This window comes from Amia ocellicauda, chromosome 5 (assembly GCF_036373705.1).
Source record: "Amia ocellicauda isolate fAmiCal2 chromosome 5, fAmiCal2.hap1, whole genome shotgun sequence".
Classification (NCBI taxonomy): Eukaryota; Metazoa; Chordata; class Actinopteri; order Amiiformes; family Amiidae; genus Amia; species Amia ocellicauda.
In genome coordinates this window covers 35,487,252-35,501,382 of record NC_089854.1, presented here as the reverse complement: position 1 = coordinate 35,501,382, position 14,131 = coordinate 35,487,252, and the positions used below count along the sequence as shown (strand labels likewise).

General features: G+C 41.0%; 1 protein-coding gene across 2 annotated transcripts; it reads right to left on the bottom strand.

Annotated features, from left to right (window-relative positions):
- Positions 1 to 858: 858 nt before the first annotated feature.
- Positions 859 to 13,510, bottom strand: tspan12 (tetraspanin 12). 2 transcript variants are annotated; one of them, XM_066704955.1, is made up of 8 exons: positions 12,944 to 13,508; positions 12,525 to 12,657; positions 11,359 to 11,441; positions 10,169 to 10,304; positions 5,989 to 6,063; positions 3,941 to 4,048; positions 3,142 to 3,285; positions 859 to 2,132 (listed from the first exon to the last, which is right to left on the bottom strand). In XM_066704955.1, exons 2-8 carry the CDS (start codon positions 12,588 to 12,590, stop codon positions 1,827 to 1,829), a joined length of 918 nt encoding a protein of 305 aa, XP_066561052.1. In that variant the 5' UTR covers positions 12,591 to 12,657; positions 12,944 to 13,508; the 3' UTR covers positions 859 to 1,826. The 2 variants fall into 2 exon arrangements, with proteins under 2 accessions (XP_066561052.1, XP_066561053.1); XM_066704956.1 differs by lacking the exon at positions 3,142 to 3,285 and having other exon boundaries at positions 12,944 to 13,510.
- Positions 13,511 to 14,131: the final 621 nt, after the last annotated feature.

Below are 14,131 nucleotides of genomic sequence, written 5' to 3'. Positions count from 1 at the left end.
CAGGACTAGCTGTTTGGCTGTTTGACTCCATTCACTGGTTCAAACTCCTTCACTTAAACAAAAAATAAAAATAATTCTCTGGCGGCAAGAGAGGATACATTAAAATCCAGTCTCTAGTGAATGTCCATGTCCTTCTTTATTAAAAGGAGATATTATTTTCTCTTGTGTCTTAATCCTGCAACCAGAGGTTCAGAGGTCAATCGGAAGTCGTGTACAGAGGCGTGTTGCATTGCTTTGTAGGCTATACTTGCTTGGGGTAAACTGAACTGTGAATTATACAACTTCTATGCGTTCTATTTGTGGTTGATCTATTTTTACACAAGGGTTAGAGGTTAATAGTTGTATTTCCTACACTGGTTCATTTTACCCTGTGTCCCTGTGTGTAAAGAGCACTGGCCCTCTAAATAAAAACACACCATCCCACCCAGAACCGTGTCGTCATTAACACACCATCGCAGGGGTTGTTGGTCTGGGTGGAGCAGCACCGTGAGTAGGAAGGACATTTCAACTGACCAGCCGAATGACAGCCGGGCATCTCGGCTCAAAGATAATTATTTATTTCATAACAGATGATAATGCAAGATCCAATACGGACTAAACATTGTGGAGTAGCAGCTGACATGTCTTCATGTTGAAGCACTAAGAGAATTTAATTCCACTAATGTGAGATTGGTGTGGCGGTGGGCAGAAGTGAAGATCTTTGTATGTCTTCCATGTTTCCTCAAGGTAGGACAGTGCTTGTTTACTATGCAATGATATCTGTCTGGTACATTGGGACTCTGACAAAGTTTCAGATTTTCCATGACTTGAAAAAAATCAATGATACTTAAATAAATACTTAAAAGGACAGGAAAAAAGCAAGAGAAAAAACACTTTATTTTTTTGTAAAGTATTTAAAGCAGGGGTTCCCAAAATGCGGCCCTCGAGGATGTTTGGTGTGGCCCCCCAAAGCCAACCTTCAACCACCCCTTTCCGAAGATTTACTATATTTGTACACTTCATGAACATTTTCTGTTACAAATTGCACATGTAACTTGGGGAGAAAAATAAAACAACAATTAATAAACAAATTAATAAATTAATAACAAAACAGTTAATAAATGTTCCCTAACAGAAAGGTGTAGGAAATAAAATTGGTGGTTAATTTTGTACTGTGGCCCCCCATCCCATGCAACTTCGGGAAACTTCACCAGACATCGGGAACCCCCTGATTTAAAGGAAGGCCAGGTATTTATCTTTTCAAGGAAAATAGTGACATCATACCTTCACACTCAATAGCAAATGCATAACAAAATATCCACAAAAAGGCAAAATATACAGTATTAAAACATCGGGATGCAGTCTTATTCACACTAAGGAGTCAGACTACTATGATAAATTACAATATTATGATTGCTTTGCTGAACTTCACAAAAAAAAGATACCTTCAGATTAATACACAAAATATTAATATAAGATTCAGTAACTTCCAAGCTGCATGTAAATTTTCCATATTTTACAGCACTTTTAAGACGATTTTCATAAGAGATTTGTAAACTCGATTTGTCCACTGCGATGTGACTGAAATGCCTTTTTTCACATTATAACTGTGCTGACCTGTGAAAGTTCAAGGTTGCTCATCCTTACACAGAGAGAATCCACATGAACACTTGGGTTTGCTGGATAGCAGCTTAAGGCACAAAGTTCGCTCTGTTCATGAAGCAGAAAATAATTCAAGGAAAGTTTTTTCTTCTGTATGAATCAGATTAAGACTGGTTTAGAGTTAAATTCAGTCACAGTTCAAGAACAATGTGTGTGTGTATATATTTGTGTTGTTGTTGTTGTTGTTATAGCTGCTCCATCTCAAACTGTGTGTGGGTGTTGTCTGCAGCAGCGCGCAGCTCCGAGGTCCTGGCTGGGCTGGGTTTCAGGGGCTCTTGTGACGGACAGGCCAGGTGCCGCGACGGGTCGCTGCTGGAGGTCAGCATGTGACCGGTCCTGGGAGGTCTCCTGCCATAGTAGAGCGCCCAGAGCAGGGTGATGGTGAGGATCATGGCGAGGATCTGGGACACCCCAATGGACACGCCCAGGAACCGCAGGGCCTGCAGCTGCTTCGTGCCTCTTATGAAACTGTATATTTTTGGGCCGCACCCCTGCAGATACGGGAAAAAGACACGTCAAGTGTGCTGCACAAAATGCACATTAGAAAGTTTCACCTTTTGAAGACCCACATTTCCTTCTCATAATATTACTTAGATGAATGTATTCTTTGTCTCGCATCTCACTATTGCATTGCTCAGCTGTGTCTTTTCCCTGTTGTTTCAAGGTTACTGTGCTTTGTTTTAATTATTTCTCCCTCTGTGGACAGTGTCTCACTCTGCCCTGCATCCTCTGACTGTCTCCATCTAGGCAGCTGTGCTGCAAAACATCCACTGGCCCACAGCTGTGCGTCTGTGCGCTGCGGCCTCGCTGTCCCGGGCTGCTTTACACTCCCGTGTCGGAAACCGTCAACAGTCCCCAGGAAGATTCTGCAGTGCCAGAATGCGCTGATCTTTACGTGTGATTGTAAACAAATGTGCAAAGTGAACTGCCTCCGGAATATAAATAACGCTGTAAAAGGGCAGTTCATTATTTTCTGGCAGGCGCCTCATGACTGTCGAGTGTGACATGCCTTAGAAACCTATTTTGGCATCTACAGCTGTCCTTTCTACTAAAAAAAGGAAAAGAACAAGAACTTGACACTCTCCAGGCACTGCCGTAGATACCCTTTTCTTGTTCGGCACCACTAAATAATCCTCTTCACAGATTTTTTCGACAAGATCAAAAGTAGTGCTAGTATTCATAACGGTAACACTATAAACAGTACTGCAGTCCATGCTTTTTTAAGGATGATCGCTGATTATGGAGCACAATATACAAATACCTGATACAGTAAACTACTTCAAAGAAGACGAGAATCACAATGCAGTGAAATGATTACATTAATACCAATTGGAAAAGTGTCTCTTACACTTCAGAGATGGACATCCAACCTGCTCTCCTATAAGCCTTTTTCAACATTTGTAAGTACCTTTGTGAACTAATAAAAGATTAATAATCGTGGTGCTAAAACAGTCTTGACCTGATCAAATTGTACTACAGAATGAGCGGCTCTGGTCCCACCTCTTGGTGTAGGTCGCTCAGATCTTCATAGTGAGCCTGTTTCGCACAGCCAGGATATTTCTTAGTACAGCAGGAGTCGGGCGGCCACTCCATCTCGGTCATCTCCAGCCAATCGGTGAAATAAATGACTCCACAACACTGGAACTGAACGAGGGACATGGGATATGCATTTTAACTGAAGCCCGAAGTGCAAGATGAGAACACATGATTTCCTCCACCATTTTAAGCTTACTAATCCTTTCTCACTTGCTTCCTTCTCCAGGAACAGCAGTGGGCGGCAGAACTGGAGACCAGCAACTCTGAGCACAGTCAATGGGGTGTAAAGTAATGACAGAGTAATGAGAGCTGAAGCGCAGGCCTTGCCAGTAACTGCTTTCACACAATGTACAAGAGTGACGTAATTTAACAGGAACCCAATGTTACATCCATGACTTCAGGTTACTAGATCTGTACTAAGTAGTTCAGGTTTCAATCTTCTTTTACAAAGGAAAGCATTTTTCATTTTGAATACCATTGGAATGTCAACCTACGTTCAGAGTCAGTTAGAGGCTGTTACAAGCTTTGGGGTTTGTTTCAATTCATTTAATTGCGGCCAACTTGGACGGCAGAATAATGCCATGTTTGTGTAGTTGAATTGTGTTATTGCTGGCTTGAGGTCTACCAGATTTTGAGTTAGTTGCCTGGATGGTTTTCAAGCAGAGGCAGTCTGAGGGTTGGGGTGTGTTTCAACAGGCCACCACTGCCTTGGAAGAGAAGTGATTGTTTGGTTGAGTGTTCCTGCTTTTCCCAGTTGACTCACCTCTGTCTGCAGGAAATTCCAGGCGTGGGTTAGCCACTGGTACCGACTCAGTCCATAATTGGGCATCCTTGATTTTAAACTGATCATGTCAGAGCGTTGTACCGGAGTCTGGAACAGAAAGGAAAGTTGCACCTCTGTAATATGGTCACAAAAAGATGCCTTTATAATTACTCAGCATTGAGCAGTGCCAACTCCAAGGTGCACACTCAATACACACCTGCTATTGGGAACTGTTTCAGCTGTAGCTTGTTACACCATTAAACCTGGTTTCCATTAGCCCGTTGAGGAGCACCTCAGCTGCACTAGTGTCAGGCTCAAGGGCTTCTGTCTTCCACACTGAGGGGTACTCAGCCAGGCCCAAATTGGTCTTTCAGGGCACAGTCTGCTTGTATGCCTTTATTCACTAATGTTTATCTATGCAAGATCAGTCTGTTGGATTATGTTTCAATATAAAAAGTGGAAGAATAGGACAGTGAAAGCCATGCTGAGGAAGATACCGATAGGCACAGTTTAAAGAAGAATGTTTATTAAATGAATCACTGACTAACATTGTTTCAAATGACAGGTGTTGCCAAAATGCCAACAACAGAAGCAGAAACAACAGAAATGTACATTTGTCAATATTTGACATTGCACAAACACATCCATGCTTAGCTGGACCTGAACAGATCCAGTGGCTTCTCAGGCAACCCTTCTTAGGTACACCACAGTTGGACAGTCTGAGGTGGCACTCAAAAGTGGTCTAGTGGAAACTAGACCAAAGAACAACAGATTTACAATTTACTTGATTTGACGACAAAATGTCTGCAGATGTTGCTCACTATATCTGATTGAAGTTCTAAACAGTGTTTCAATGTATTCAGTTTAACTGCACTACCATGTGATCCACTCATGATGACAATATATTGATGACCAGCTCCTATCCTGTATGCCAACTATATCTGACACACTCAAGTATCGACCGACTGCCCTCTACTGTCACCTCTCTGTGTTGACAGGAACTTGTGCTGAAGTCACAGTCCTGAACGCGGTAAACCAACAGGAGATCAAAACAATGCTCTGTCCTCTGTTATCAGTTAGATAAGCTCCTGTTGTAAAGAAAGCTATTGTAAAGATTATATGAGAAATCACATATGAAAAACCAGCCAATCACAGAGCAGCATTTCCCAACATTCCTGTTCCTCTTATCTTGTGTACAACGGTCATCCAATTCATAGAATTATCAGGATTTCAAAATTCTTCAGTTACCAGCGATGTTTCAGGGCACTTAATGCCACTTTGAAACACAACACAGATCAGCTACTGTAGGACCAAACATTTTTAGACAGAGAGAAAGGGAATTGTTTGTTACATTTAAAAATAAAAATAAATCACTGTAAAGACATTTGTGTGTCTAATCCTGACATGTTTGGATTATAATAAATTAATAGGTCTTGTGAAGGGGTGTCTCTAATTGTATAAGATACGTTATTTCCCACAGTTTGTGCAGCTCAGTTTTCACATGACCTATTAACTTATATTAAGGATTAGCATTTTGTTAATTGTTGTGAATGTTTCCACCATAGACACTGCCAGCATTACATTGTGCAAACTTCTAAAAAAGGAGATAACATTTTAATATGAGAAAAACACCCTGCCTGTTAATAATCCACTTCAGATAATGGTCTTCCATAAAAAAAAAAAAAAAAAAAATCAACATAATGCAACAGAGAATCTGCCAGCACTAATACACATAATATTACAATAATAATCACATGCTTTTAGGTATTTTTATTTAATTAAAGGGTAGTGAAAACAGAAAAGGGAAAACTAGACCACAGCAGACCAAACCTAACAAATATTGTTGTTTGTTTGTAGTATGTTTTATGAATGCATTTAATCAAAATTCACTTCCATGGCTTTATAAATGCATCTGTTCATACTGAAGAAAGGTCAGTAATATAAAACTGAGATTGCCTTTAAAACAGAAATGTGAAATAAATCCCCTTATTGAACTTCTAAGTAAATAGCTGAAAAATGTTATTTACTCATCAAGGATAACCACTTACTGTATGTTCCTGCTCATATGTCCACACCCCACTGGCCAGCTCCACGCAGAACATCACCAACAAACTGCCAAAGTACTGTAGAAAAAATACAGAAGACAATATATTTGCATTTTAATAAATAACTTTGAATCTATGTATTTATGTATATATTTGCTTACATTTGATGGAGGATATTATCTTTCATTTTTGTTTACATATATGCAAATATTGCCCATTAAAAAGTAGCTTAAGAATTTGCAGTTTATGTTCTTGTCCCCTTCTCCTCAATTGCATGGTCAGTTAAATCCACATACACTGTATCATAGTTGTTGGCCAAGCAGGTCAAGTGGGTTGGCCATGATTTTCCAAACCTGTTTATTTAGTGTGAAAGGCCATCAGCCCTGAACCTGAAGGAGCTGCAGCTCTCGTTTCCCAGTCCTGTTTAAATCACTGCGACTAGGGAGGGAGAGTTACACTGGCTCTGTTAAGACACACATGTGCTGAACTGGGCTGAATGAAAGCTCAGGGTGGGAAGAACATCTGGAGGCACTGCAGTCCTCCAGGACCAGGACTGAGGACCCCTGTGTGAAGATAATCTTTTCTTAATTTCTTTTTTTTTTTATTAAGAAGAATTAAAATCAATTTATTTAGTAATGTCTGTTTTCAAAAGGGACAGTCTGAATCAATGTAAGTTTATAAATGTACACAATAAAATATATATAAAATATATATTTTAGTCAGAAATGTCTCAGTCGAAAGTGTCAAATTATTAAGATGAATGTTTTGTTTATGTTTGGATTAGTGCTCCAGCTGCACGGACATGCTGTGGTTGGGGGTGTTTATCTGCAGAATCTAAATATTGGTGCCAGACAAATGGCACAGCTGCTTCTTTGTTAGTACTGCGGTCCATTTCGAGCACCGAGACCCAAACAAAAGAGGCTGCCTTTGCAACGCTCTTCTGCCACCACCTTTCCGACCACTTCTCTTGTCTGCTGAGATCATGAAACTGCAGTTTTAACCTTTCCCACTCTGGTCCCTGTAGACCAGCATTTCTCAGCCAGGGCGGTGTATGTGTTTCCTGAGTCTTCCAGGGGGTACATCAATGCATAGAGATATCTGCATAGTTTCACGACTATATAAATAAACACTCGAATATATCAGTACAAACAACATTTTCATACAAGGACTTGTTTACACTGTATTATATGGTAGTGTAAGCAGTGTATATGCACTGAATTGGACGTGCATTTTATGTCAGTTACTGATGCATGCAAGTATGTGCATGGACTGAGATCATGGGAAAGAGGAGAGGGAGGATGAGGGCCTGGGGGACTACGGCAGTGACTGCAGGAGGGGTCTGGTTGTGCTTTTCTGTGTCACTTTGTTCGTTGAAGGCTCATTGGAAGGTTCATTCCCTCTGTCAGCCATCATAGTGGGGGGAATGTAGAATTTGCATAGACTGGCTGACCACCCCCCAGCAGTCACGCACTCTGAGCAAATTCAAAACATCTTCCAAAAAACAGGGAAATACAGGCGAAAAACAGAGACCAGAAATTATGTCTTCAAAATGCACTGATGGCAGTATTGGCATGTTTGCACATGGTTAGTGAGGCTGAGCTTGTCATGGGTGCATCATAAAAATAGAAAGACATTTCCACAGGAGGAGCTGGAAGCAGTGATGGTTAATGAAATGAAATTAATGAAATTGGTAAGATATTGAAAATGTGTATTAAAGTAAGTATGGCCAGTTATGAATAGAGTAGATTTGCATTTGGATTTGCATCTGATCTAATGGCATCGCACCTTAAGCTTTGTGTTTCCTTAGCTATGAAGCAGCCACAACTCTGCAATGACAACTGAGGGCACAATACCCTGTGCGTGTGTGTTAAACTTTCCGATTATTTTTCTCAAAGAGAGTTCCTGAGATCTGTCTGTAACAACTTAAAAGGGAAAAAATAAAACATTTCAATTATTTCTATAACAGCAATTAAGCATGTCTCCCTTCTTGTAGCAAAAACTAAGAAGCCAAACACAATTCCTGATCATGTGATTGTAGCTGCCTCTGTTGTGCATCCAGAATCCAGAAATCCTTGATATATAAAAGAAAGAAAGTAGCAACCAACATTCTCAGATACAGTTGGACTGATGACATGGCAGAGAATATATAACTTAAAATGACTACAACATCCATCTTTCAGATTGATGAGTCCACAGATATCAGTGGAAAAGGCTTATACTCAATAATCTGAGAGTATTGTATGACAGGTCGGCCCTATCATGGCACCACTATTAGTGGGGGCTGGGATTTCTCTCCACAGCGCTGGTCTCATTTAGGTGTGTTGCACCTGATAGACACACCTGCAGTGCTGCTGCAGACGACAGTCATTGCTCAGCTGTGCCTCACCTGATTTAAAGCTCCCTGTTGTTACTTGCAGAGAGATCCCATAACGCCTCAGACTGTGTTCTGCCTTGGAGCGTCTGAAAAATATTTCCTTTGCCTGTTTGTTTTGATTGCCTTCCTTTGTTAGTTTGTTTTGTTAGGTTTTTTTTTGGATCTCCTCCCGGGAGTTTGAAGGCTCCTCCATGAGGAGGATATCGTTCATTTCTTTGGGTTGTGCGAGCGTGCTGAAGAAAAACGTCTGTCAGCTAAAACTGACCCCTCCGTGTCTTGTTCTCCCTGTTACACATTGTTTTTCTAAATTACAAAGCCAAACTGAATTGGAAAGGAGTTCTGTTTAGTGATTGCCATTTTTTATCTGCACACAAACTCAGGTGGACATCAATGGGGCTACTGCCATGAGAGGCCCGGGGAACAAACTGGCAGCTGGGATCCTGGCAGGGGGGGCACTGTATCACATGGAGAGGTGCTTGCTTAAAAATAAAAAAAGATGGGTTCTGAGATGTATGAAATTTTAAATGAGTGTCAAAATAATCAGCTTCAACAAGTCCAGGCCCCTCACTTTGCTATTTAGCATTGTGTGTTAAGAGAGGGGGGGGTCAGAACTTCAGCAACTGTCACTTCATGCAGAGATCCGCTGGCTTTCAAGATTTTGAATGAAAATCTTAACACCTTTCTTTCGTTATTCATCTCCTCGACACCCAGTATTTTGTAAAACAAAACTATCGAGTTTATATAGCAATCTGAATGTGATCAATGTGTCCGTGCTAGGCCATGTAGTGATGGAGATACACCCATGCATTTGAGGTCAGGGGAAGTCATTTAACTGCAAGCATTTTAAGATTCCTCACATAAATCGTAATAAAACCCAGAGTCAGATCAATCTCATTGGTTTCATAAACACAGATCTTCCTACTACAGCCGTGTGAATGCTGAACTCTTCTCCCCATTCTCTGCCATTGTGTTGTGCTCACAAATGACACAAATGACTTTGTGTTTGCCGGCTTGTGTTATCTCTCTCTGTTATTGTAAATGATTGAACAGGCTAAAACCCCACTTCACTGCTGATTAATGTGTGGGAGGGCCTGATTTTGCTCATGTTTTGTCAGCCTTGTAAGCCAGACAAATGTGTTGACTCTGGTTTGTAATGCACTTCTTTTTCAGCAATACATCATTTTGTGCTCGGGACTCAGCTCAGAATGAACTGTTTTACAACTGACTTTATCAGGAACACCTTGCATGACTATCACAGTCTAAACATAAAGGCTGGTTTGCGAAAGCAGACATCCTTTTGTGTGATGAATTGGAATTGCCTTTTGAAATGCTGGTGCAAATGTATAATACATTTACAACACAAGCGTGAAGTACTGGCAACTAGAAGGCAATATTTCAGACAGCCATAAACCATGTAAGCTGCAAATTGTTTATTTGGTTTTAAAAACAATATGAAATAATGATTCCTGTGGTGACTAAAGCTGCCAATGTGTCTAATCTAGGGCAGTAGTGTGGAGTAGTGGTTAGGGCTCTGGACTCAATCCCAGGTGGGGACACTGCTGTTGTACCCTTGAGCAAGGTACTATACCTAGAGTGCTCCTGTAAATGCCCAGCTGTATGGGTAAAATGTACCAATAATGTGATATATTATAAGTCACTCTGGATAAGGGTGTCTGCTAAGAAATCAAGTAATAATAATTTAATTGCAGTGAAAATGTCTTCTGATCAATTCCTTTCTGAGAAGAATGTTAAACAAGTCTTTGGAAAAATGTATTCTGAAAGCAGAATAATTTCCCCTCACATACATACCCATGACAGCAGCAGCAGATTGCCTTTTATAGTTCCACAGTATCCCAGCATTCCCACCATGATTAGAAAACAGCACACAGCAATCATCATTGGATGCACCACTGGGGAATATGTCAGAATCACTGCTTCCTCCAGCCTGCAAGAAGAAACAGCAATTCCTGAGCACAGATTGGCAGCCGTGATGTTTATTTATCTCCCCCCTTGCTCTCAGCACTTGTTATTTATACTTGTGCTATAAGTAATTTCTGATTACACTCAGATGGAATGCTACCAATTTTTTTTCGCACTCTCTCACAGGAATTTACAGTGTAAAGCATTAACGCTTGCAAAGCTGTACCCTAAACTTTAAATATGGAATGGCAAAGTATGAATTAGGTGCTTGGAAACTGTGAGAGGATGCCCTTATCCAAGGCATCTGGATCTCTGCTGTGCAACACCTCTCTGCCTTACAAATCCCGTTCTTCTTGTTCTTCATTGGCTAGCTATTTTCGCTGGCAACCTACAAACCTGTGTATATACAAATCCAGTTTCAGACTTCTCCTGGCCTGCATCTCTCTTTTAATAACTCTGTCCTCTCTTGTCTCCAGTCCAGTGTCTTTCCCTTGCCCTCATCTGCTCCTCTCTAAGCAGAGCGATGCCTTACCCCCCCACCCCATGCCTGTTCATTGTCCCCCTTGCCCTCACAACTCACAACTTCGAATTGTGTGCTGTAAAAAGAAAGTGCTTAAGTTAAATTTTTCCCTTTTCTGTTCTGCTCCACTTTACTCTCACTCACAATTAAGAGAACCAAGTGTATTTGACTCTGCATAATTGTTCTGGGTTGGCATAGGCTGGCTACTAACAGGATATTGATGGTGACTTTATTCCTGTCCCTGGGGATATCTGTCCCACTCCACGCAGACCCGGGAAAACAGGCCCAATCCACACAGCAGACACATAAGGCTGGAATCAAACAGGGTTCCTATAACCTGTGAGGCAGCAGCGCTAACTGCCATGCCCTTACCCTGCATTTATGATTTAATGAGCAGTGAAACAACTGTGATTTTCTAGTAAATTGGAAATGCTTTTAAATAGTGCATTGTACATATTATCCCTATAATAACAGATCATTCTATAAAAACAGGGTGCCCGGCTCAATTGCTTTTTTGTTTGATACTGCTGGTTATGAATGGAAGATAAGCATGACTTACCTGGTGTCAGCAGTTAATGTTAGAACATTGTTAAGGTAATCCCTGAGCCAGGCAGCCACTCCTAACACACAGATTGACATCACCTGCACAAGAGCAACAGAGAATCAACCTTTATATCATAGATTTTTAAGATTTCATCCATATCTAAATCAAACTCCTCACAACGCATCATTGGAACGGATTAATAATTACTGTTAATTACTGTTAATCAAAGGCTTCAAATAATTAATGTTACAGCTAAATGTAAAAACGTAGTTGCACTTTTACAGTAATAATGTTTCAGCAGCTACTGACCTAGACACCATTCTGGCCATTACTCTGGCAAAATAAATGTAATGTAGATATGTGAAAGGTACTGCAGAGTGTTACTATCAAATGGGTGGTATCCACAGGGAGAAGCAACAGATTAAAAATATTCAGGAATACGCATTGACTCAATCCCTTGTCATAAACCATAAAGCAGGCTTGGATTGTTGTCTAAAAGTGTAGAATTCAAATAAAGTGAAATTTGTTTATTTTTTCATTTAAAAATTGTACAGTGGAAAAAACAGTAAGACTTTGATCAGAATATTATGTTCAGTTTTGGTCACAGGCAACAAGTGTAGGATACTGCTGCTCCAGAGGCAGTCCAACAGGATCAGACAGACAGTATGGACCTCAGACAGACTACAGGAGCTGGGAAGACTACAAGAGGACATGACTGAGACATTGAAGACTTAAATTAATTCTGCGTCATCGATCCAGAGGACATCATCCTGGGACTATGGGTCCCAAGTGGACGCTAGGTTTGCAGGCAGTTTGGGGTACCTGAGAAGGACTTCCTATCCAAGCAGATCAAGGCACAGTGTGTGATTTCATTAATTGCCTTGATGACAGGCCTTGACCATTAAGTTTTGGCAACTGAATGAGGAAGACTGGCTGATTGCCCTCCTCTCCTTAACCACCGTATTATGCTTTCATATGCAATGAAATAAATAAATACCCTCTATCACACAGAACCTAAATATATAGGACAAATGAAATCTAAAAAATACACTAATTATTAATATTGTTATTAATTATTATTACAGTCGTCGTCCCGAGCACTGCGGGTCTGGGTGCCAGCTGCTCTAGCTGTAATGTGAGACCGGACGGTGCCACCTGCTCCGGCCTTGGACTTCTCTTACCCAGAAGAGCAAATTGAGTGCATAGAGCAAGCAGCGCAGACACTTCACCGAGTCTTCCCTGGCCATCCTGCGATCTTCCACTGCGGGTCCGATCTCATCCTTATACCACTGCCCACCATAGCACCTAATCCACCTGAGAGAGGGACACGGTATATCGTTAGACTAGAGTTCACGTTGATGCAGCGCAGATTTCCGCAGTTCTGCAGAATTCCAGCGATCCCATTGGCGGAGCAGCGCAGATCTGCGCAGAACTGCGAAAACCTGTGCTACAGGAAGGCGACCAGAGATTTTCAAAGAAAATAATAATAAAAAAAAAAATATATATATATATATATATAATCAGAAACAATACATTACAGTCTAACGCACACATGCGGATATTTTGCTGATTTTGAGGCGATTTAAAACGAGAAACATACCGTTTTTACGGTGGTAAGCAGATGTTTAATTCCGATTTGCCTTCAGTGTCTTCTTCAAAGCAGGTTATTATATCCGTGGGAAAACATTGACATCATTCATAACAGGTGTTTTCTTCTGATGTGTGTAAACCATAGCGTGTTAGATTGTATTACAGTCAGCGACCACGGTACAAAAGCTGGAGCCACTTGCTAAATTGCTTACATACGAGTGTCAAGTTTACAAAATAAATTAATGAAAAAGCGATAAGCAAAAATCACAGAAATATATATATTTTTTTAATATATATATTTGGATCTATGACTGTACCATCTTTCAATGCATTATCGTTTATCTCTTTAACCCCCAAACCTAGGACAACTGTCCATGCCTGTGGTCTCCAAAATAGACACAACAAAGTACACCAGGCAGTAGGACACAGTTCAACGAGAAAAAGAAAGCTGATGCTGATATTAGAGGTATAGCTCTGTAAAGTTGTGGGAGAAGCCGCAGTCTCTCGCTGGAGGAGTGCACGGCCCCAGCACGGAAAGCAGCTCCGGCGCTGTCACTGAAGTTTGGCTTGTAAGGAGCTGCAGCTACGCTCCCGCACAGCCGCCGGGTCCTAGAGGGAGCCGCACATGCGCAGACGGGCTGCGGGAATGTGGGCGGCCAGTGCCCCTCCGCGCGCGGCATCTGGGGTCAAGAGGTCGCGTGTGAGGGCGCGCTGTTGTCCGCAGGCTGTGGGGGGGTAAAATGAAGCTTGACCCTGGATTCACATGCCTCGGACAATCTGAGCGTTTAGCTAACTGGGGAATAAAATTTAGCTTAGTAAACAGTGCAAAATCATGATATCATGGTGGATATATTCAACAACTTCTCATGGAATTGCAGTTGGCGCATGTAGTCACTGTGTTCTGAGGCAAGCTCAATTCACAGAGGAATTTTATTTTGTAAAATGAAAAATATGCTCTTTATTGAAGACCAATATTCACAATATAAAACAATCAATGTTTTATAATAGTAATATAATAGTTCATTATTTTATCATAGTGGTTAAATGTTCTATTCCGAAGCATCTCAGTTCAGATCAGTAAGTCTACCTCACAGCCACCAGATGGCAAAAGAGAGTTTGACGTGTGTTAGAATATGAATAGGAAGCAAAAGCGCTAATTTTGAATTAATAACACAACATGATTATCTAACTAATTCAC